At 42.9% G+C, this 22,790-nt stretch overlaps 1 protein-coding gene and 1 long non-coding RNA gene across 3 annotated transcripts; one reads left to right on the forward strand and one right to left on the reverse strand.

The window, feature by feature from the left end:
* Positions 1-2,160: 2,160 nt before the first annotated feature.
* DCTN4 (dynactin subunit 4) lies at positions 2,161-20,771 on the forward strand. Of its 2 annotated transcripts, XM_043521277.1 has the most exons (14): positions 2,283-2,521; positions 4,918-4,988; positions 5,550-5,728; positions 7,479-7,522; positions 9,308-9,415; positions 10,215-10,235; positions 11,229-11,302; positions 11,737-11,849; positions 13,060-13,169; positions 14,473-14,546; positions 15,700-15,754; positions 16,396-16,503; positions 16,979-17,076; positions 17,501-20,771. In XM_043521277.1, exons 1-14 carry the CDS (start codon positions 2,387-2,389, stop codon positions 17,712-17,714), a joined length of 1,404 nt encoding a protein of 467 aa, XP_043377212.1. In that variant the 5' UTR covers positions 2,283-2,386; the 3' UTR covers positions 17,715-20,771. The 2 variants fall into 2 exon arrangements, with proteins under 2 accessions (XP_007071563.2, XP_043377212.1); XM_007071501.4 differs by lacking the exon at positions 10,215-10,235 and having other exon boundaries at positions 2,161-2,521.
* On the reverse strand, positions 4,846-22,506 carry LOC122461472. Its single transcript, XR_006283390.1, has 3 exons — positions 22,030-22,506; positions 21,407-21,414; positions 4,846-4,857 (listed from the first exon to the last, which is right to left on the reverse strand). It is a non-coding gene; the product is annotated as an uncharacterized LOC122461472 (long non-coding RNA).
* Positions 22,507-22,790: the final 284 nt, after the last annotated feature.

Raw genomic sequence — 22,790 nt, forward strand, 5'->3', positions numbered from 1 at the left:
AGTTATGCATGTCAGCGGCACTACTGAGAGCTTAAGGGCTGATGCATTGATGTAAGTCACTCTGTTACCAATATCTCACTTCATAAAGCAATTTCAGATACTTTGAGCCAAATCCTACAGTCCTGGAAGTCGAAGGAAATATTGTCTGAGCAATGTAGTATGTGGCACCTTGGACATGAAGAGCAGTATATGTAACCAAAAACTCTATTCTTTGGATACTGTGAGAATCGAGTGCAGAGTTGCCAACTGTCACAATTTTACTGCAAGTCTCGCATTTTGCTGTATTTCTTAAAGCCCCAGCTCCTGGGATGACAAGACTGCACGAGGATCTCAGCTTTCATTTTTTAAAAAAGTAAATTTCTATCAGTTATGGTTGCACAGAAAAACCTGAAAATGTGTAGCCAGGCTCAGAAAGTAGAAGGCAAATAAAAAGAACTCCGTTCTAAAAACATCTTATTATTTTTAAAGCCAATCTCATGAATTTTGAGGCCTGATTCATGATTTTTGAATGACTGATGCTGGCAATACTGCATGTGAATTCTGATCCCATTCCCTCTCATTAGCTCCAGATCAGCTTTTCTTTTTTTAAGCTTAGTTTGATTGCGACCAGGCTGACCAGAAGAGATGGCAGGGTGAGGATGGATGGAAAGCAGTGACCAAGCACAAAGCCTTGCACACAGGGAATGTTTGGTAATCCTTGTAATGATTTTTTCTGAAGAAGCTGTACCAATTCTATGCTGCTCCCCATCCAAGTATGAAAGAGTTTTCTGTCCGACTGGGTGGTTGACGGCCCTGGCATAGTGCTGAAGCTCTGCAGCTGATCACCTCAATAATGTGTCCCAGGTCTCTTGTTAATGTAAAGGACGGAAGAAAAGCTGGGACCCACAACTGACTAGCGGGGGCTGGGAGGGAAGTAGGGCTCCATACTCATAAACTGGGGCTGTGGGGTTTGTGTAAGGAGGGAGGGAGGGAAGGGAGAAATTGAGGTGATTTTGTAAGGGAACAGCAAGGTGAGATTAAGGGGAGTTGTCAGGTGCAAGGAAGGAGAGACTGAGGGAAGGAGAGCTCCCTGCAAAGTCAGACCTAGGGATGGCGGGAACAGCATATCCTTTCTGGGAAAAGAAAAAACAAAGTCACAGAGAGATCAGCATGTCTGTGAGGAGATGCTGCACCATAAGCTGAGTTTAGCAGGAGACATACAGAGCTATGGTGACCCCTGCTGTCCAAACTGATTTTTGTACCTTTTCTTACAACTGCTATATGTAGTGCTATGAGAGCAACACACAAAATAAGTTGTCTCTGAGGCTTGAGACAGCATGAAAAGGTCTTGTTTTGATTCTCCAAGGAGGCAAAACACCCATTTCTGTGGGACAAAACCCAAACACAGCAGAGAAACAAAGCAGTTATAATGCTTCAAAAGGCAAGGCAGCATAGTTCTCAAACTATTTGGGGACACTTTGGGATGGTTTCCCAAGACAGGTGGTCGCTCAGTAATAGTGCTCTGTCTTGTAAAGATTTAATTGTATTATCTAAAAATGCACGGACTTTTCCCAGTGACGTTTCGACCTGGGGACTTTCAAACATATGGGCTGTAGGCGTAAATTTGAGTTCAGCTTGACAAAGTGGAAAGGGGCCATTTTGGCAAAGATTTCAGTGTCTTTCACATAACAGGGCTTTTTTGTGTGTGCACACCAAGGGCTTTGTATCTAGTCCTGGATTTAAGCAGTTATCATTGTGCTCCATGGTTGGACACTTTTGTCTTATTGTCTCCTTATGTTTCCTGTCTGTCTGTCGTGGCCACCAACTTACTCATAAGAACGTAAGCTCTTTAAGGCCAGGATCGTCTTTCTGTTCTGTGTTTGTACAGCGCCTAGCACAATGGGGTCTGCTGGGCGCTACGATAACACAAATACGAGGGTCCAGGTCAGGAACAGAATTCGGCGGAGACGAAGAGCGGGCAGGAACGGGCTCAGACATCTCAGCCGCCAGTCCCCTGAAAGCCAAGGGAGCTGCCCCAAGACGGGCACAGCACCTGCTGGGGTACAGGGCTGGCTCTGCCGCCTGGCCACAATCCCTCCCGGCGGCCTGGCACAGGGCGGGCCCTGCCCCTGCTCGGAGTGGGGGGGGGGACTATGGCTTGGCTGGGGGGTGCCCGGGGCCACCCCATGGCCCCTGTAGACTCATCGCCTGGTGGGGCGCCAGAGAGCCCCTATAGGACCACGTGGAGAAGGACCACGCCTGCCCCGCCCACATGGGCACTACCCGCTGTGAATCCCCATCACGTGCCTCTCCCCGGCCCGGAAGTGGCTGGGTGATCACGTGGGCGCCACGCGCCGGGATCACGTGACGGGGGCGAGGCGGCGGCGGCTGGGCCCCGGCTCCCAAGATGGCGTCGCTGCTGCAATCGGAGCGGGTCTCGTACCTGGTGCGCGGCGAAAAGGAGATCCGCGCGCCGCTCTCCCAGCTCTACTTCTGCCGCTACTGCAGCGAACTCCGCTCCCTGGAGTGCGTCTCCCACGAGGTAAGCCCGGCGGCCGGGCCGCCTCCTGCCGCACCGGAGGCCAGCGGGGAGGGCGGCCCCTTGACGCCTATTGGTCACGTCGCCTGCCGCGCAAGCCTTCTGGTTCTTCCCATTGGCTAGCTCGCTACGAGGGGGCGAGACTGAGGTGGCCTTCGAGCCCTCTGCTATTGGCTCAACTGTAGGAGGGGGGCTGGTTCCCACCAGGCTGGCTTCTTGATTGGTTTTTATCGCTGTCTGTCGGCTAGCTTCGTTTTCTGATTGGTTAGTGCATGCACGGGTGGGGGGGTGGCAGCTACTCAGGCCTGTCTGGAGTATAGGGAGGTGGCCCCGCTTGGCAGGGTCTCCCCCATGTCCGAGGCAGCTGCTACACTGGGGGAGGGGAGAAGCCCACCTGGCCTCGTGTGGGTTGGCTCCCCTCCCCCCACCGTCTCTATCTTTGAGGGGATCAGCCCCAAACAAGCCCCCTCCCTCCAGTGGCCTGGGCAGAGTCTCCCCCACCTCCCATTATTAGCCAGGGTGCCCACCCCCACCCTATGGCCTGAGCTGTCCAGAAGTTCTCCTGCTCCCCTCCCGTAGCAGGGTCTGGCCTTCCCCTTGGTTGCCTGATATTGCCCCTGCAGCCCAGGGATAACCCCAGGGTGGCGGCTGGCAGGTTGGCACAGCACAGGGACCCACTGCGGTGTAGCCGTGTAGCCGGGGGAGCGCTGGCCTGGGAGTCCTGACTGCCACTGACTCACTGCATGGCCACGGGCGAGGCCTGCGCTTGGCTGCTTTCCCTCCCTGTAGAGCTGCGAGGAGGTGTGATATTCCCCAAGATCTCAGAGGGGTGGCGGGTGGTTGGCAGGTATAAAACTCTCCCCAGACAAAGCACTGAATGCAAAGCGCGATAGAGTAGTGTCCTTTCTTGGGAGACAATGGCGTGTATTGTCTGTCACAAATAAGCTTGCATGGCTGCTGGGACTTGGTCTGAGTCCAGATTCAGGGTTCAGAGGTAGTGTTTTGTGGATTTAAAAAAAAAAAATTGTTTTCATCTAGACTAGCCATTTTCCCTTGTATTTTAAATCAAAGTAGATTTTTGCAGGCAGGAATTTGTTTTTCAGCAATGAAAGGGTTCATTCAAGATCAAGGCCTTTTCACACTTACAATCTAGATAAGGATCAACTGAGATTATGGATAAATAGGTTACCCTCTGTCCAGAGACTGCTGACACTTGAAAGTCTATCTTGATCACCATGTTTATATCAAACAAAACACAAGAGAGGTGTTTAAAAGCTTGCACAAGTTATTTTAATTAGTGAGGTATCAATCCCAAGGTTGCTAATTTGAGCACTGCAACTTCTTGACAATTATATTCAGAGGTGGATTTAGTAACAAGGTCATAAGAAAACTGCTCTGATTGTGTTTTATGAAACCTAAAACACAAACGGCTTAAGAAGTGAGGGAAATGTTGTTTTCTATGTGCAAATTACAACTTTTTTGAAAAAACTGTTATTTTGACATATCCTAACCAAAAGTTGGAAAAATAATCTTAAAATGATATTCTGCCAAAATTCCTGGAGTCAGGCTACTGGTTTGGTTGCCTTCTGAAGTATGTAAAGACTTGTAAAGCACTCAAAGTGGAGATGAAATAATCTAATGTAAATAAAACATTTGTTTGTTCAAATGTTTCAGCATTTGTTAACAATGTAAAAGGGTTAGTAAGCTGGCTGCATCTCTCATACTGTTTATCTGCAGTGACTGAGCTAGTCATCACATATTAAGACAGGAAAAATCTGTATCTGCAGCCCCAAAACCTGAAGCAGTTTCACAGATCAGTTATCAGTTGTTAATTTCAGCTCTGTCAATAAAAGGCTGTATAAGGAGACATAATATTCCCATTGATTTGTTCTTTAAGATACAAGATAACTATAAAACACTTTCCAGACTATTAATTGCTGACCAATGCAGTTATAATGCCAAAATAAAGTTAGACACATGGTGAGCATATATGGAAATAGAGTGATCATATAGTTGGAAAATGATGAAAGACCAGAGTACTCTATCGACTTAATTATTCAAGTTCAGAAACCGATGGCTGTTATCTTGAGGCTCTCGTAATCTTTAACATATTAGGACCCAGTTAAACTTGGCCTGTTTCCTAGGTAGTAGCATTTAATCCTTCTCGACAAGATCCTCTTCTGTGGTAAGATACTAAAGAGAAACTCCTTGCCAAGCCAGACTGAAAAATTTCAAACATCAGACATCTATCTTATATCTTCAGTGACTTCACGTTGCTGTTACGTTCCATAAAACATTTTGAAATCATGCAGCAAGGTGTTTCAGCTGCTGCTGCTATCCTGTCTGGAAATACACGCATCAAGAGGGATGAAGTGACTTCTTTGTCTGTTGTTCGCTAGGTGGACTCTCACTATTGTCCCAGTTGCCTGGAAAATATGCCATCAGCTGAAGCTAAGCTGAAGAAGAATAGGTAAGATTGGCTGCTTCTGTACTGCAATGTCTCCTCCTTTAAATCTCTGCTTTTTAAAGCTCCTTACTTTGAGCAATCTTTTCTCCAGCATTAATAATCCCCTGGCCCATTTATGTACTGTTTGGCTCAATCACCATAATGTCTGAGTTTCTCAGTCTCCCTCTCCTGAACTGTTATCCTAAGTTTTGTCACACTTACATTGTGATCCCTTGTGGACAGGGAATGTGTCTCACTGTGAAGTGCTATGTATAATTTTTGGCACTATAATAAATGGTCACCTGCCGTCACGTTTATATGTTGTAGATAAGCTTTGAAATGACGTTAAATCCCTAGTACTGTTTTTCAGTGTTACCAGCTCATTCTGTCCACCCTTTGGCTGACTTTATGAAATCCTGTTCCTTCCCCTATTGAATCTATATGAGCACAGTGTTTTCTAAAGCTGTTGTGTGAGACCAAAAATGCACATTTTAGTTCTGAGTTTCTGTTCTTTAAGACCCTTATGTAAAACTAAGGTTCTGCCAAGGATGCTTCAAGCTCGTGACTTTCCCTTGTCTTTGACAGGTGTGCTAACTGTTTTGACTGCCCATGCTGCATGCACACACTTTCCACCAGGGCGACAAGCATTCCTGCTCCACTTCCTGATGATCCAGCCAAGACTACAATGAAGAAAGCATATTACCTGGCCTGTGGATTTTGCCGCTGGACTTCCAGAGATGTGGGCATGGCAGATAAGTCTGTTGGTAAGTAACTCAGTATTAAAGACAGGACAGTGACTAATGTTGGAAGAGAACATTTGTTCAGAGATATTAAATAACAAAAATCGCTCCCAGGTCTGTTGTGTATGTAACCCCAGTAAAACTTAACCACAGAGTCTGAGCTGGATACTCCATCCTCTTGGTAAAAAGTGATCTTGCCACTTAGGGAGTCTCTGAATTGAGAAGTATTAAGATTCGTTAGTTAGTTGTACTTCTCAACCTGTTCTACAATAGTGCCTCTTGCCCAGTAAAAGATCCAACTGAATTAGGAACTCTTTTTTTCCCTCCTTAATCAGAACAGTTCTCTATATAACAAACTACCATTATTTCAGATTCTTAAGTAGATCAGTGTGATAACACAGATGCATGATGTACTTTATGATAACTCCATCACTTCTGTAAATTGGCACTTCTATTAAGATGACAAAATATGAGTATTTTCAAGCCTTTTTAGGTTCAGTATTTGAATTTAGGTTTTCCCTTCAAGGCATTTTTCAATTTTATATATTAAATCCTTTGCCTAGCAGGGAATATAGTAATTATAGAAGCTGCACAGTCTTACTGGTTAGATTAGACTGTTAAGCCACAATCCTGGAGCTGACTTGACACAAGCAGATCTCTGTGGCTGCCCAGAGCCCCGTGACTATAGTTCAGAATGAGTGCAGGATTGGGACCTTCCATTGCAAACTCTGAAGGACAGGGACACTGTTTTATTTGTTAATTGCCTATACACTTGAGTGTTGCATTTAAAAATATTGGATACCAAAGTGATGGATAGGCTATGTTGAGTTTGTCCTGCAATGGAAGCTTGCTTTTTTTTTTTTTTTTTTTTTGGTATCTCATAGTCTTGCCATCTAATAAGAATTTAAGCTCTCTATTTTATATTATATTCTGTAGGGTTTGGCTGTCATGTAACTAAATCATTACCACACTCTTCCTAGTGCATGGGTTTTACTTACTTTGTATCATTTAATTTCCTTGTGTTTCACTTCATGATTAACATACTGTAAATAATTGTTTTAATACTGTGTGATTAGATTAATAGCAGTTTTAATTATGCTGTGAAGGGAGTAAGATCAGCTTATATTCTTCAGTGACTTTATGTAAACTGGCAGGTGGCATCCAAACCTGGGACTCATTTATGGAATGGTTTTAAAAACTTAATCAACAGTTCTTGTTCACACTGAGACATCTTCGGGGATACTTTGAGTAGAGGTGGAAACTAGTTTACATTAATTCATCTGGAAGGACATTGTGATTCCCAAAGAATTTGACTTTTGAAATGATTGCATCTCCTGTCAACTACATAAGTAGCACTAGTTGGGCCCTTTGCTGTAGATAATGTGATTCTTTACAAGCATATTATTGGTTTAAAATGCTGTATAAAAACTGATCAAGTAAGCTACTTCTCCATGAAGCTTCATGTGAATAGCCTTCCAAATAGAGGAACCTCATGGATCTTTCCAAGACTTCAGCGTGGCGTTTCACATGATCTGGGCTACTGTTGGTGGCAGCCCCTAGTGTGTGGTTTTAGTGTTAAACAAGCATCTTATTACAACAAACAGGCAAGATTTATCATGAAAAAATTGGAAACTTTGCCTACAACTTCTCATCTACATCCTTGTCACGGAAAACACTACTGTTGAGTCTTAAGAACAGTTGTTGTAGCTGCCCAGAGTATTGAGCATGAGAATCTTCTCTTTCTGAGGACTGTTGGTTTTTTATTTTGTTTCAGCCAGTGGTGGTTGGCAGGAGCCGGAGAATCCACATACACAGAGGGTAAGTGAAGGGGAGAGGTAAAGCTTAAACCTTAGGAGGGTGGCCTAGGACAGAAAGGCTCTGATCTTACTTTTGGATCAGTGAATTTTTGCATCTCAGTTATTCTTGAGAAAGAAACTGTGGTTACCTGTAGTCATGAGGTCAGCGTCTTGGCTGAATTCAGCAGAAGGAAAGCCCCTGGGAGAATGCCAGATCCTACCACAGGTGTAATATTTTATATAGTGCCTCTTGCACAGAACTTTGGGATCTTTCAGGACAAACTACATCATACAAACGTTGTTGAAATGCCACCAACTGGCACAAAGCATGTGTGGTGAGGGAAATGGTAGGGCCAAACCAATACCCTTATGAAAAGTGCCATGAATATTTAACATAACATAGATGCAAAACCTGTAGACATATCTCCACTGCTATGATGATCAATACCTCCCCACAACACACCTTTCAAGATGCAGGGGGTCCTAAGCGTGCCTATCACAACACATGGTGTACCTCCTCTAACGCACTAAATGCCCCAGCAACAACTATGTGGGTGAAATGAGACAATCACTATGCTCTTGAATGAACTCTCTCAGAAAAATAAGACAAAACACCATATCACCTGTGGGTGAACACTTTTCACAAAGTGATCCATAGCTGACTTCTTAGTCCTCATCTTCAAAGGAAACCTGCACACCAGGTTTCAGAAGATGAGCCTGGGAGCTTAAATTCACAACGTTGCTAGACACTAAATATCCTGATCTTAATAAAGACACTGGATGTTTGGCTTATTACAACAATCTGTAACCCTCTAACTCCCCTTTTCAGTCCTACAACTGCAGAGATGTTAACGGGCCACTTCACCTTGAATGGTCTCTTACAATGTGTATTAACTAATAGTAACCCTCTGTTCCACCTTTTATTTAGCTGTACCTTTCCCAGACCTGAAGAAGTGCTCTGCGTAAGCTCAAACGCTTGTCTTTTACCAAGAGAAGTTGGCCCAATAAAAGACTTTACCTCACCCACCTTATTTCTCTAATGTTCTGGGACCAACAGCTACAACGACACTGCAAACATGAATATTTAATGGCATAGATCAGACATGACTTTGCTTTCTTGGACTTCATCTGAAAGTTCCACACATAGAAACTAAGTTCCAAAGAATTGAAACTACATTGGAAGGATGGCTCTACCTTGGCAGGAACACTTTTATTTTAATTAGCATGCAAACTGTTAAAAAAACAAAACAAAACAAAACACCACTTCTTGTCTATGTGAACAGAAGTTGTTTCCTGGTCATCCCCTCTTCTAGGCCTGGAGCTCTCCTGGTCCCCAACATAATATATCTTACTGTCCTCATCCTCTATTAAACACAGTTGGTCTCTGACAAGGAGATTGCCAATTGTACTTCAACACCAAATTGTTCTCAACTGGCCATGCAGTATTCCCCATGACTTTGGAGAGTGTCATGTGTTCCACCCAATAGCCTGAAAAACATCTCAATTACTGTGGTAGCTGGGAAGTGAAAGTTGGGTAACGTGTTATTTTTATGATAGAATTGGTCTTGAGATGAGCCATGGTAGAGGGTGTTGAGGAGCAATGAAACCTCTGCTCCTGTTGCCCATTGTACGGTAAGACTGAGAGACATCTACGCTTCCTCAATGTATTTCCTTCAGAATAAAACCAGTATTGGCAATGGTAGGAAATACTTTATGGGAAGGGAAACTCGACAGATGGATGAATGCCATTGGCCTGTCTGGCATAGTGTTTCACGCGGTATATAATTGATCCTTTTTTTACCTTCAGATTAACAAACTGGTTGAGTATTACCAGCAGCTGGCTCAGAAAGAGAAGATTGAGCGGGACCGTAAGAAGTTGGTGCGACGCCGAAACTACATGCCACTGGCCTTTTCGGTGAGCTGGGACAGTGATGCTCCTAGAGTAGAAAGAGTGGAGCACAGGAGCAGGGCTTCTTTACTGCCTCAGTTTTGAAGATTAGATGGATAATAGTGCCTGCCAGAAAAAAGGAAGGAGATCTCTCAAGAAGTATTTGAAGTAAAGAACTTATACTTAGTCATTCAGGCCTATTCGGGGAGGTGGTAGGATCAATAATCTTCCCTCCAAGAATTTCACTAATTCCCAGCCCCCTGCAGCTAATAATCCCTGAAGGATCTCAAAATCTGCGGCACAGACGGTGTGTGAAGGGATCAGCTCAGCTAGCACTGAAATGCAGCCGCTTCTTGTGTGAGGACATTGCAGCAGTTCTGCCCCTGTGTAACACACCACTGTTTTTTAAAGGATAGGAAGAATCTTTATATATTGAAACTATATAGGGGGAGGTTAGACAGATCACAAGTGCCAGGGTTGGAATTTAGCCAGGATACCAGAGTTAATACTTCTCTCTACGATTCTGTACAGCTGGTCAGACGTTCATCAGATACTTGCCAACTGTCCACCTAATGCAGGATTGACACATACTGGTTATCTGCTAAAAGTCTTTACTGAAGTTGGGTTTAACAATTTATCAGATCCGAATAGTACATTTATTGTAACTACTAGAGAGAAGCTTACTTCATTTAGCAGAATAAGTCTCTGTATGCTTGCAACCTTTTGGTTAACTGTATAACCAGCCTGCTCTGTGCATTTGCTCTTGTCTTATGGCTGCAATTTTGTCTCCGTTGCTACCTGCTGCTTTTTTGGGGGCTCTTCACAGCAACACACAATACACGTAGTGGTAAGTCTCTTCAGTTTCTGCTAGTGTTAAAGCTCTTGTAGTGCAACTTGAAACCACTCACGTACCAATAGTGCGTCTGAAGTCCAGCCCAGTTTGATTTTTAACATCGTTCTGAGCTTCATTATAAATCTTGTAACTTAATAACATAGGGTTTCTTTTTTTTGGCCCTCAGACACATAACATGTTTGAAAAAGAGCACTTTCCGACGCATTGACTAAGACACGGTCCCTGCATAGACTAACATGGATGCCCAGTATGGGTGTCAATAATAATCTTCCTACCAATCAGCCCAACCCATCAGATGAAAACCTCTCATTTAGCTCCAGGTGAAGCAAATTTTTGCCTAATAGGATGAGCCTTGCAGCAGTCCCTTGAAGGTCTGAGAAGTCAGGTTCTTTAGGTCTCAGAGCAGCAGGTCCTCTACCTTTAGTATCCTATCTCCAGCTGAGATCTAGTAAGTCAGTGAGTACGTCAGCTGTCCTTGCCCATTATGGTCATGCCTAGAGGTGGGTAGACTTAGGTAGCCCGGTCCCATGCCATCTAGAACTTTAATCTGTATTCCACTTTCTCCATCCACTTCTGATGGCAGTGCAAAGTGGTTCAGTCTGTAATATGCTCACACGTACCCACTTCTTTAGGGCAGGTGAGCTACTGCATTCTGCGCTAACTATAACTGAGTTGCCTTCAAGAGTACAACTGAGTTCAGCACATTGTTGTTGTTCAGCCTGGTGGTTAAAGTAAAGAATTAAAGCTGGACAAATCTTTGACAGTAGACTTCTGCCCCTCCCAGCCCGCAAGGTTTTATATATTTTTACCAACAAGATTTGCAAAGAAAAGTTGCAAATTATTGAGCAGAGAAGAAACTCTTCCAGTTTGCTTTCATTTGCTTGGCACCCTATGCTTGTCATGCTGTCGCAGGCTCAAGTTTGCTGTAGGCCTGTGTCCTGACAGACGGCAGATCTGGATTTGGTGGTACTGTTTTCTTCCTTGTAGGACAAATACGGCCTTGGAACCAGACTCCAGCGTCAGAGGCCTGGGGTGTCCATCAGTGCTCTTTCCGGACTCTCGTGAGTTTTCAGGGTTTGGTACATTGTCGGGAGGGATGAAAGGGATAAGCAGGAAAATAAAGATCTAAATTGAGAGAGATGGGTAAGTTATTTGATATTATTGGAAAAGGGCATCATCTCTAGAGTAGGTGGAGAGATGGGATTATGTAAAATGCCAGGGCAGAGGGAGTGAGTTCACTACTCAATCTCCATGCTGTCACTCATCCTGTAATTTACCCTGCTGTTCCTAGATATTGCAGAGATCTCTTAATAGAAGTTAATGAAAGTCAGTTACTTCATACAGTGGTATGAGTTAAGAGGGAATCTCAGCCTTAACGCTGTTTTTTTTTGTTTTGAGTGTAATCTGACATTTTATTATGGTATCACATTTTCATTCATTAAAGGTGTACCGTGTTTAATGGCTCCCTAATTTGTCTTTACTTTTTTTTCTTCAGCCTAAAAGAAGGAGAGGACCTGAGGGAGATAAAGATTGAGCCCGCTGATGCTGTAGAAGAAGTGGAACCTCTGCCTGAGGATTATTACACAAGACCAATAAATCTTACAGAGGGTAATGGCTTAACATTCCATTTTGTTTCTTGTGCTACTGCTTACCAGCTAACCATCGAGAAGAGCCTACTCTTTGTCCACATTAAATTATCCTCCTGGGATTTTAATGTTTGCATGATTTTATTCATTGTATTGCTTGAGATGGTGCAGTGATGCAACTTAGTAAAGAATTATGAAATCTTTGGCTTTTTAAATTACAGCATTAATTGCTTGAGGTCAGACTTCATTGTCTAATAAGAAAAGTTGAAGTGAGAGTCTGAAAAGTCTGGACTGTCCTGTTGCATTCTTGGGATTGCATTTTGTTAATGACTTTATTTGCTTTGGAAAACTGGCAGCATTTGGAGGAGGAAAAGAGCAGCCGTCCTTGTTAGTAATGACAGGAAATGAGGGAAATAGCTGTGCTGATAGGGAGTGGACTTGTACGCTAAGCTTTATAATAACAATTGTGCATTAGTTTGGCATAAGTTTAAAATAGTTTTACACTCTCTTTGATTATTTAGCTGGATTTTTCCTCCATTGGCAAGTCTTTGTAAATTGGCTGAGGAACTGTGGGAGCGAATAGTATAAAATATGAAGTTCAAACAATCATCTAGATTTTCTATTTTCAGTACGCCATTGTGCTACTTACGCTCTGTGCCAAATGTCCATCCTCTCCTTTCAAATCCACAAAAGCAAATGTGTAAGAAATCTGCACTGCTTTAGGAATACACCTTTTGGGTAATCTGGTGCATGAGTCTGAACTGGGCAAACTCCCTGGATCAGAGACTATTTCTGTCTTGTACAGTGCACTGCTCAACTGATTTGACAATGAAAACAGCAAAGAAAATTGTATTTTTCCATGGTGGAGTAAAATTTTTCAAGGCTGCGATCAAGTGCTATTTCCTATTCATGCCTAATAAATTTTGAATGGTCATGAAGTCTCTTTAAAAGTCTGGTCCCCAGTTTTATGGCTGGCTGTCATTGTTACCATACCTATGTCTACAGTGCCTGGGCCTTGCTCCTTCTTTGTATAGCTGGCTTGTCTTTGTGTCCATGCGCTACTAGAAATCTTAATTTTTTTGATCAGGGCAATTACTGAATTACTGGAGCAGTGATGTATATAGTTCCTTAAATGTAGCAAGAATACACCGTAATCTCAAACACACCGCATGATTTTATGCGACTCTAGTTGAGAATTAAATTTGGGTTTTTGTTTTCAAATATGTGCCCAGTGACTACCCTGCACCAACGTCTCCTGCAGCCTGACTTCCAGCCAATCTGTGCTTCCCAGCTCTACCCGCGCCATAAGCACCTTCTGATCAAACGCTCACTGCGCTGTCGGGTAGGTAACCGGATACATAGAGTAGCTTTTCCCTCGGCTTTGGAATCCTAAACTGTGGGGACCCACCTAGAAAACTAACTTGCAACTGCATTTTGTCTCTGAAAGTTCCAGCCTACAGTAATGCTACAGGGTCATGAAATAAGTAAACTTCTAACAACCAGCTCGATATGGGCCTGGTGAAGCATAATAAGCCCACTAAACCTGTAGGGCAGGGTGAGGCCCATGGCTGGAGACTAAGGGCCAGATTTTGAAAGTGTTTAGGTGCCTAAAGAAGCAGATAGGCACCTAACTCCCAGTGACGACTTGCTTAGGCATGTCTGAAAATCCTACTAGGCACCTGTTTGCATCTTTATGGACTTAAATACCTTTGAAAATCTGGACTTAAATGCCTTAACTAGCTGTGAGATGGGAGTACCTTATATAGTTGGTATTATAAAATGGCCTTTTGTTTAAAAAAACAGAAACGAAACCTAGTCAGTAAACATGGAAAGTCGGTTACCAGTGATATGACCCAATGCAGAATACGGATTCCCTTTGACATTTCAGTGTCCCAACAGAAAATCAGAGAACTGAACACAGGCATAGAAGCCAGGAAGTCTTGAATTCATATCCTGGTTCTGATGATTCACTGTATGATCATAGAATCTCGGGGTTGGAAGGGACCTCAGGAGGTCATCTAGTCCAACCCCCTGCTCAAAGCAGGACCAATCCCCAATTTTTGCCCCATATCCCTAACTGGCCCCCTCAAGGATTGAACTCACAACCCTGGGTTTAGCAGGCCAAAGCTCAAACCACTGAGCTATCGGGCAACACATCTGTTTTCCATCTAGCAAACGGGGATAATCTTTATCTAACTTCCAGAAGAGCTGAGGATTAATTAGTTAATATTTTAAAGTATTTTGAAGATGTAAAATGAGATTTAAGTGCTACATATTATTAGCAACAAACAAGAATACAATTTAATTTCATCTGAAGGAAAGGGTTGTAGTAACTCCGGTTTAGTGCAGATTTGTGATGATTGTAATCTTGCATTATGTAGTTGCTTGTCCATTTGTTTTTTGAAAATGGGGAGAGACTCAAAATTCTTAAGTTTTCAAGATAGTACTGGAACTGGAAATTTTCAGTTTATCAGAATTTCAACCAAATGCCTAGACCAAATTCAGGATGATTTGTGTGTACTAGGCTGACAGAATTAGTAAATAGAACATCCAAACTATGATACTTGCAGTTCCTATTGTTTATTGTGTGGCTGTACACAATGTGTGCTTTGGTGATGTTTAAAATATTTTTTCATCTCTTTTAGAAATGTGAACATAATCTGAGTAAACCAGAATTCAATCCAACATCCATTAAATTCAAAATCCAACTGGTTGCTGTGTGAGTATGCTGGGAATGGAGGGGGGAGCAGTATCTTGCTGTGTATTAATATCTAGTTAAAACCCTACTTTATTTATTTATTTTTTTTCCTCCTAGCAGTGGTCTTGATGTCAAAAATTCAGGAATAACGGGGGTGTAAAAAATAACATGGTAGCAGAAACTAGTTGCGGACACATAGGAGCTCATGCAATGTTTCCTTAAGTAACCCAAGAAATTGTTTTTAATATATCTAGCAGAATGTGGTATGCAGTAGTGGAGAGAGTGTTGCCAAGGATTAAGTAGATCTACAAGCACCAGCTATGAAAAATTGTAGGTTTTTCATTTAAAAATTAAGCAAAAATTATGATCTTTGATCCTTCAGCATTGAGATGTCGTTCTAGGTGGCATCATGCAAATGAGCACAAAAGTTATCCTAGCATAAACAGGTTTCAAGTAGAATCCATTGCTTTCAGGGACAATTACAGCATACTTGTGTTTTTTAAAATTACCCAGAGGATACATATTATGAGGTTATTCTCAATGCAGTATTACTAGGAGCTCCCTTGGCACTCTGCTGTACAGTATCTCTTTAAAACAGGTGATTTTAGTGTCTGTTAATAATTCCCTTTAAAACTTTGTAGAACAACGTTACATTAGTTCTTTGAAATTCCACTTTCCCACTTTAGCCAAAAAGTAAAATGAAATTCACTAAGTTTGAGGGTTTCAGAGTAATAGCTGTGTTAATCTGTATTCGCAAAAAGAAAAGGAGTACTTGTGGCACCTTAGAGACTAACCAATTTATTTGAGCATAAGCTTTCGTGAGCTACAGCTCACTTCATCGGATGCATTGAGCTGTAGCTCACGAAAGCTTATGCTCAAATAAATTGGTTAGTCTCTAAGGTGCCACAAGTCCTCCTTTTCTTTTTACTAAGTTTGAACAATCTGAAAAAGGCACTATCTCGTTTAAAAAAATAAGGTTGTAGTTGATAAGAGTTATTTACAGAGCACTGGATTTGTCTGTTCTGTATAATCCTTTTGATTGAAATGTATCTTTTTAAACAAACTAAAGCATACACTCTAAACGAGTCAGATGTGTATCTTTGACTGTGTTGGTGGACTCTTGACAGGCAGAGTACTGGCAAAAGCAGACTCATGTTATATCTTTCATTTGTAGCAACTACATCCCAGAGGTGAGGATCATGTCCATTCCCAACCTGCGCTACATGAAGGTCAGTGCTTCTCTTTTCTTGTCCTCTTAGGGTGGAAAGTAGAGTGTGAATGGTGGATCCACAATATTTTAAAAAGGTACTCTGGCATGATGAGGGACTAGGTTTGTGATGGCATTAGCTTCATGTAACATATATCTAAATGGAATGGAGTAAAACAGCAACTACTGCAGTTCAGAGAAGGTATCATAACTAAGGGATGGCAAGATCTACCAGTGGTGTGCCTTATCTTGGTCTGGGATGAGGTGGGTAAGAAATATTTTCACTTTGAATGAGTGGACTTAAGTATAGTATGATACTGGTGAATGTCTCAGATGTACCAGTATGTCGGGAATGAGAGCTAATTGAGTTGGGAGGCAGAGTAAATTCCTAGCATACTTTTTCACTCTATAAAAGTATAATCGTGAGATGGAAGTGCCCTTCATAAGTGTAACATGGCATAGCATCCTTTTTCTGAATACCTACATCCCATGAGGTGGATGGATGGTATACATCAGCAGAGTATTCTGTAGATCTTCAGGGAGTTAATGTGACATCGTTTTGAAGGCAACAATAGCCATCCTGAGGTCAACTCTAAGGGTGAAAGCTGCTTTTTCGGTGTAATTGGTTCCTAAACTGTGCACCCTGCCTATGTATCTCACCAGGAGAGCCAAGTTCTTCTGACTCTGACCAATCCAGTGGAAAACCTCACCCATGTCACACTGATTGAGTGTGAGGAGAGAGACCCTGATGACATCAACAGTACTGCTAAGGTATTGCACCTTCTTGCTATACAATCTCCAAATGCAGAGACCTATTCCAGTGCACTGTGCTTTCATGTGGGCTGGGCTGAGCAGCACCCAACTTCTTATAAGCTACAGGAGGATTCATGTACATCAGTCTCAGCCATGTGTCACGCTCCTTATGTGGGAGGTTTAAACCTTAAACCTGGTGCATTAATATCACCCTTGTACAATTTGAAAACAATTGTAAATCACCTTCAACAGGTTTATTATCAGCATCCATAACTCAGAACATGTAACTTTCTAATCTAAGGGAAAAGTGTGATAGAGACCATTTGATAAGGAGGAAACAGAAATGGTGGAGGAAAACCAGAAGACTCTCTCCTTCTCCCTCTATGGTGCCCCCTGGCTTGACTAGCCGTCAGCAGGGAGTACCTACTCTGATGCTAGATATGCAGATGTTGGGATGTGTTTCAGCACTGCCCTTCTCCATATTGTTTTGCAGGTGGTTGTTCCTCCCAAGGAGCTCATCCTAGCTGGCAAAGATGCTGCAGCAGAATATGATGAGTTGGCAGAACCTCAGGATTTTCAAGATGACCCTGAGTGAGTTTTCCATCTTTCGTGTGTGGGGGATAACTTGGCATGTGGTACTTGGTTATATTCAGCAACTTCCTCTTCTGTTACTCTTCCTCAGCACATAGGCTTTTGTCAAGCTTGAGCAATGTAGAAGTTTGTTTTTTTTCAGTAACTGTACGGATTGTTCAGAAAACATTCACTTCTATATAGGTTGTGCATTGCAAGCTGACATGGCAGATTGAAAGCAGCTGTTCCAGCTGTCTGTTCTCTGGAGAATCATGCTAGCTTTTCAAGCAGAGTTTACAACCACTAGTAATACTTGAAAAATTGTATAGTTACTAGTTGGCATTAGAATAACTCAAAGATCTGTCCAGAGATGTTGCATCAGTCCCATAAAGAGAGAAGCTGCTTGAGACTTGGCTGATCTAATACTCTGCTTCTTATTTTGCAGCATTGTAGCCTTCAGAAAGGCCAACAAGGTGGGAGTTTTCATCAAGGTCACTCCACAGAAAGAAGAGGGTGAAGTGACCGTGAGCTTTAAGATGAAGCATGAGTTTAAAAATCTGGCCGCTCCAATCCGCCCCAGTGAGGAAGGCGATCAGAGTTCTGAGGTCATCTGGCTCACCCATCATGTGGAGCTCAGCCTTGGCCCACTGCTTCCATAATGGCTTCCAACAGCTGGATCCATAAAGGTGGCCACGGGATAGACTCTTTTGCCATGACAGAATGCATCCTGTTGAAATCGTTTGTGAAACCTCCTTTGTGATGTGTACACACACCACAAATTCCAGCCAAGAAATGAGGAGGAGGTTGCACGAGTCGGGGGAGGTGGAGGGGAAGGTAACTCTGTTGTTGGATGATTTGTTCTGTAATGCCCACTATGTGAATCTGTGGCTTTCTCACAACACCACATGCTTGTTTAACTTACAGCACAAAGAAGGCCCTCTCTAGACCTTATCCCTTGCTGAAGTCACATTAGCATTACCAACAAAAAACCCCAAACCCTTACACTGGCTTTCCTCTTCTCTACACATCAGTCCCATGAAGCCAATATTTAAATACTCAACAAAACAAATCCTTTCTCTGGTAGAGCCTGCTGTTCATGAGCAAACATGCCAGGGCTGTGGCCCTGTCTCTTCAGTTACAATAACCATCTGTTGCAGCAGCATGATACACTCTTACTTGCTTTCCATCCCCTATTAGAATCTCATTAGTTTAAAATTTTCTTTAGCCTATGTACTCAAAGGTGTAACTGGTTTTTACTCTCCCTTTATGAAAAAGATTGCTTTCTCTGTACAGCTTGTTTGGGAGGCAATGGATCTTAAGAATTTATTTGCTTCTAGTGTTGAAATATGGTGTACTGTAGCTCTTGTGGGCTTGGCTTATAATTTATATCATTTTAAGCCTTTTTTGTGGGAAAGTGTAGGTTATTATGCATGGTACTCTAGGACTTGGGAGGACCAGTAATAGGTCACTGAAGTGAACATGCTGCTGCTTCAGTTTTTATTGAGGCTAGGACACTACTGAGTGCAATTTTTGCATTCAATAAATTATTTTTAATGAATGGTGAAATCAACCAAAGAATATGACAGCTCAGATTATTTCAATACACACACAGCCTTTAAGGGTTCAGGAGTGTGCTCAGTATGTTTACTAGTGACTTGCGGGGGGGAAGTTGTGGGCTCCTTGAGCAGAAAAAACTTAAAGGCTTATCCTAACCCTCCGCACTTCAGGAGTATATACCATGCCATAACATAAGCATAACTTACGTGCTACCATAAGGCTTATTTTGGCCACAAGTCAGATCTAAAACCAGTTACAAACAGCATGTCCATGACTCTGATTGTAACATGCCACCACTACCACTAACTACAGTATTATAGTGCAACCAGTGCAGGATTTCTCTTCCTACAAAGATTTTTTTCAGTTGCTCTTAGTTAAAAGCGGTGACTTTTGTGAAACATCTCCCTGAATGAGCAGTAAATGCAGACTACAAAAATCTTTATCTTGGGGCTTTGACATGCAACCTGAAGATAACCAAGTGGCCTTCAAGCCCTTCCAGATATGCTCTGTTTAGTTAAATAAGGAACTTGTGTACTGTATATGACTCTGCTGTTCTGTAATGTAAGATGTGTGGCATCTGGGAAAGGAGAAAAATGCATAGTTTTATCTTAGTCAAATATTAATATAATGAATGGATTGGGTTATCATGGCATACAGGAAGTTCTACCCTTTTTATGTCCAGAGGGAGTCAAATTGATCTGTATCCTGTTTGACAGCCTTTGAGAAGGAGCTGCACCTTATCTGCTCGTTTGTGCAATGGATATCACAGCAGAGAGGGGCTTAATGTTTACAAATTTGCGTAGATGATACACAGATGTACAGCATGAGTTTAAGTGTAGCCAGTATTTATTCATAAATGTATAGTGTTAATAAGTGTCTGCTACTGTCTTATGTAACCAAATAACACTTAAGCTTTGAGTTTTCTTCAGTAGCCAAAGTAACTGGCAAACTATCAACACTATCTATCAAAAACCATCTTTTCCAAACTAGCTTTTGGCTGGCTGCCTGGCTGGCTATTTTCAAACTGGTTAATTCACCACTTGTAGCTGAGTTTAGAGCTGGTCTGTCGCTCTGTTGAACTACACAAGAAAGGTTCTTTAGCACCTAGTTATTGTTTTACAAAAATCAGATGTACTCTGGTGCTCTGAATTGCTACCTTGAAAAGTAAATGGCACATTGGCTTTGAATGGCTTAACTAGTCCAGTGAATTTCTTTTCCCTTCAAAGCTTATAGGAGATAGGAGTAACTTTAGCTGTTTTCTGTGCATATTTGTGCAAAACATCTCACTTGTTCCAGTCGAGAACAATGGCAGCACTCTGCCTTTACCAATGTTAACTCCATTAATGACAGATTATTGTTGCTTTATAGCTTAATTTATGTGGTGAACTTAAAATAAATAAAGCAGACAAAGCTGGCTTTTTTTATCTTGTGCAATAATAGTACTTAAAGTGCAGTAAAATATTAATGCTCAATGTGCATATGAGGTAGGGATCATTCCATTCATCAGTTACATGAGGGCTAAACTTCAGCCAGAGTTGAGTGACTTCTCTAAGACTGTAAAAGTGTCACTGGAAGAGCTGGAATCAAGAGCTCCTGATTGGAAATCCCATCCTTGCTACCGGATTATGCTGTCACTCAGCTGTTTGTAATGGACTTCAGTATTTTTTCACATGAACTATTCCCAAACTAGTTTAAAATAGTGACATTGTAAACATGTAATTGCACTTCTGCCACTCTCTGTCTTCATCTCTACACTATCCAAGAAGTATAAATCTCTCACACAGGTGGTAATATCTGAAATCCTGTATTTTAGCAATTTAGCCCTTAAGTTTAGCTATGGACTCAAAATAGGGCTTTACAGATGACCAGCTGTATTGGGTTTAAAATGTTCTCAGCTTTAAGAGAGAGCTGGCCATGTACACTCTGTATAACGGACTGCAGGAGGATACCAGTACAAGGCACCTCTAGTTCTTTCATTCTATCAAAACAAGAATATAAAAGATCATTTAGAAACAAGTTTGTGATGGACAGGAGCACAGACTTAAGATGGTTTAGGGTCCCTTAAGTCTCCATTTCCATAATTTCAACAGTTTGAATCTTTCAAAGTTTTGCCTTTATTTAAAATTTCCAAGCTCTCAATAAAATTTTATTAAAACTAACAATACCAAGGTATGTTCTTTAAACTGATACGCAGCTTCTACTTTAGCTCCAGTTTACTGAAGATTTTGGCTGGAAATACTTTTTGATTTTGGTTGTAATTATGAGGGGAAAATTGAGGTTATCCCACTTCATTCTTGAACATAACAACGTAAGAATGTCCATACTGCGTCAGGCCACTGGTTCACCTAGCCCACTAGTCTGTCTTCTGACAGAGGCTGGTGACAGATACTTCAGAAGGAATTAACAGGACAGGGCAATTATCAAGTGATCCATCCCGTGTTGTCCAGTCCCAGTATCTTGCAGTCCAAAGCTTAGGGACATCAGAGCATATGGTTGCATCCTTGACCATTTTAAGTCAATCAGTGGCTGTTAGCTATCTTCCATGAATTTCTCTAATTCTTTTTTGAACTCAGTTATACTTTTGGCATTTACAACATCCCCTGGCAATGAGTTCCACAGATTGATTGTATGCTGTTTGAATAAGTACTTATGTTTGTTTTAAACCTGCTGCCTATTAATTTCATTGGATTGCCCCTGGTTCTTGTGCTATGTGAAGGGATAAATAACACTTCCTTATTCTCTTTCTCCACATCATTCATGGTTTTGTAGACCTGTATCATATTCCCCCCTACACACACACTCCTCTCTTTTCCAAGCTGAATAGTCCCAGTGGGGGGTTTCAAAGAACTACAGTGACTCCAAGATCTTTCTTGAGTGATAACAGTGAATTTAGACCCCATTATTTTGTATGTGTAGCTGGCATTGTTTTCCAATGTGCATTATTTTGCATTTATCAACACTGAATGTCATCTGCCATTTTGTTGTACAGTTGCTCAGTTTTGAGAGATCCCTTTGTAATGGTTTGCAGTCTGCTTTGCGCTTAACTCTTGAGTAATTTTGTATCTTCTGCAACCTTTGTCACATCACTGTTTACCCCCTTTTCCAGATTATTTATTAATGTGTTGAACAGCACTGGTCCCCGTACAACTCCCTGAGTGGGGGTGGGAGGGGCTCTGCTATTTACCTCTCTCCATTCTGAAAACTGACCATTTATTCCTACCCTTTATTTCCTGTCTTTTAACCAGTTACAGATCTATGAGAGGATCTTCCCTCTTATCCTATGACTGCTTACTATGCTTAAGACCCTTTGATGAGGTACCTTGTCAAAGGCTTTTCTTGGGTTCCCTTATAAATGTATATTACACCTTAATGGATAGCAGTACATCTCTGATAAACTTTATTCAAACTTACATGTACAAACCACACTGCATCCCAGGAAGGGCTGGTGCTAATGGCTCTGCTAACAGACCAGGTCCTTTCGTGGACACCACAGGTCTCAGAGCAGAGAAGGGCAGAGCTCATGCTGTGCTCCAGGGCGTGTGGCAGTGTCCTCCTCATGCTAGACTTCGCCAGGAGTCTTTTTCCATAATAAAGTAGGAAGTCTCCCCCCTCCCTCCCCCCCCAGGGGGCGTTTCCCCCACCCAGCCCCAGGGTGGGATTCTCTCACCCCCTCCCGGGGGGGGGGGGGCGTTTCCCACACCCAGCCCCAGGGCGGGATTCTCTCACCCCCTCCCCGGGGGGGGGGCGTTTCCCACACCCAGCCCCAGGGCAGGATTGTCTCACCCCCTCCCGGGGGGGAGCGTTTCCCACACCCAGCCCCAGGGCGGAATTCTCTCACCCCCTCCCCGGGGCAGGGGGGGCGTTTCCCACACCCAGCCCCAGGGCGAGATTCTCTCACCCCCTCCGCGGGGGGGGGGGGGGGGACGTTTCCCACACCCAGCCCCAGGGCGGGATTCTCTCACCCCCTCCCTGGGGGGAGGCGTTTCCCCCACCCACCCCCAGGTCGAGATTCTCACTTCCCTCCCCGGGGGGGCCGTTTCCCCCAGTGCAGGATTGTCTCACCCCCTCCCCGGGGGGGGGGCGTTTCCCCCACCCACCCCCAGGTCGAGATTCTCACCCCCCCCCCGGGGGGGCCGTTTCCCCCACTCACCCCAGTGCGGGATTGTCTCACCCCCTCC

Source organism: Chelonia mydas, chromosome 8 (assembly GCF_015237465.2).
Source record: "Chelonia mydas isolate rCheMyd1 chromosome 8, rCheMyd1.pri.v2, whole genome shotgun sequence".
In the NCBI taxonomy this organism is placed as follows: domain Eukaryota; kingdom Metazoa; phylum Chordata; order Testudines; family Cheloniidae; genus Chelonia; species Chelonia mydas.

Excerpts from the sequence above, each read along its gene's own strand:
- DCTN4 (XM_043521277.1), top strand. The coding sequence starts at position 2,387 with ATGGCGTCGCTGCTGCAATCGGAGCGGGTCTCGTACCTGGTGCGCGGC. Across the intron at positions 9,416-10,214 it reads ACATGCCACTGGCCTTTTCG|CAACACACAATACACGTAGT; the intron begins GTGAGCTGGGAC and ends GGCTCTTCACAG. Across the intron at positions 17,077-17,500 it reads GATTTTCAAGATGACCCTGA|CATTGTAGCCTTCAGAAAGG; the intron begins GTGAGTTTTCCA and ends CTTATTTTGCAG.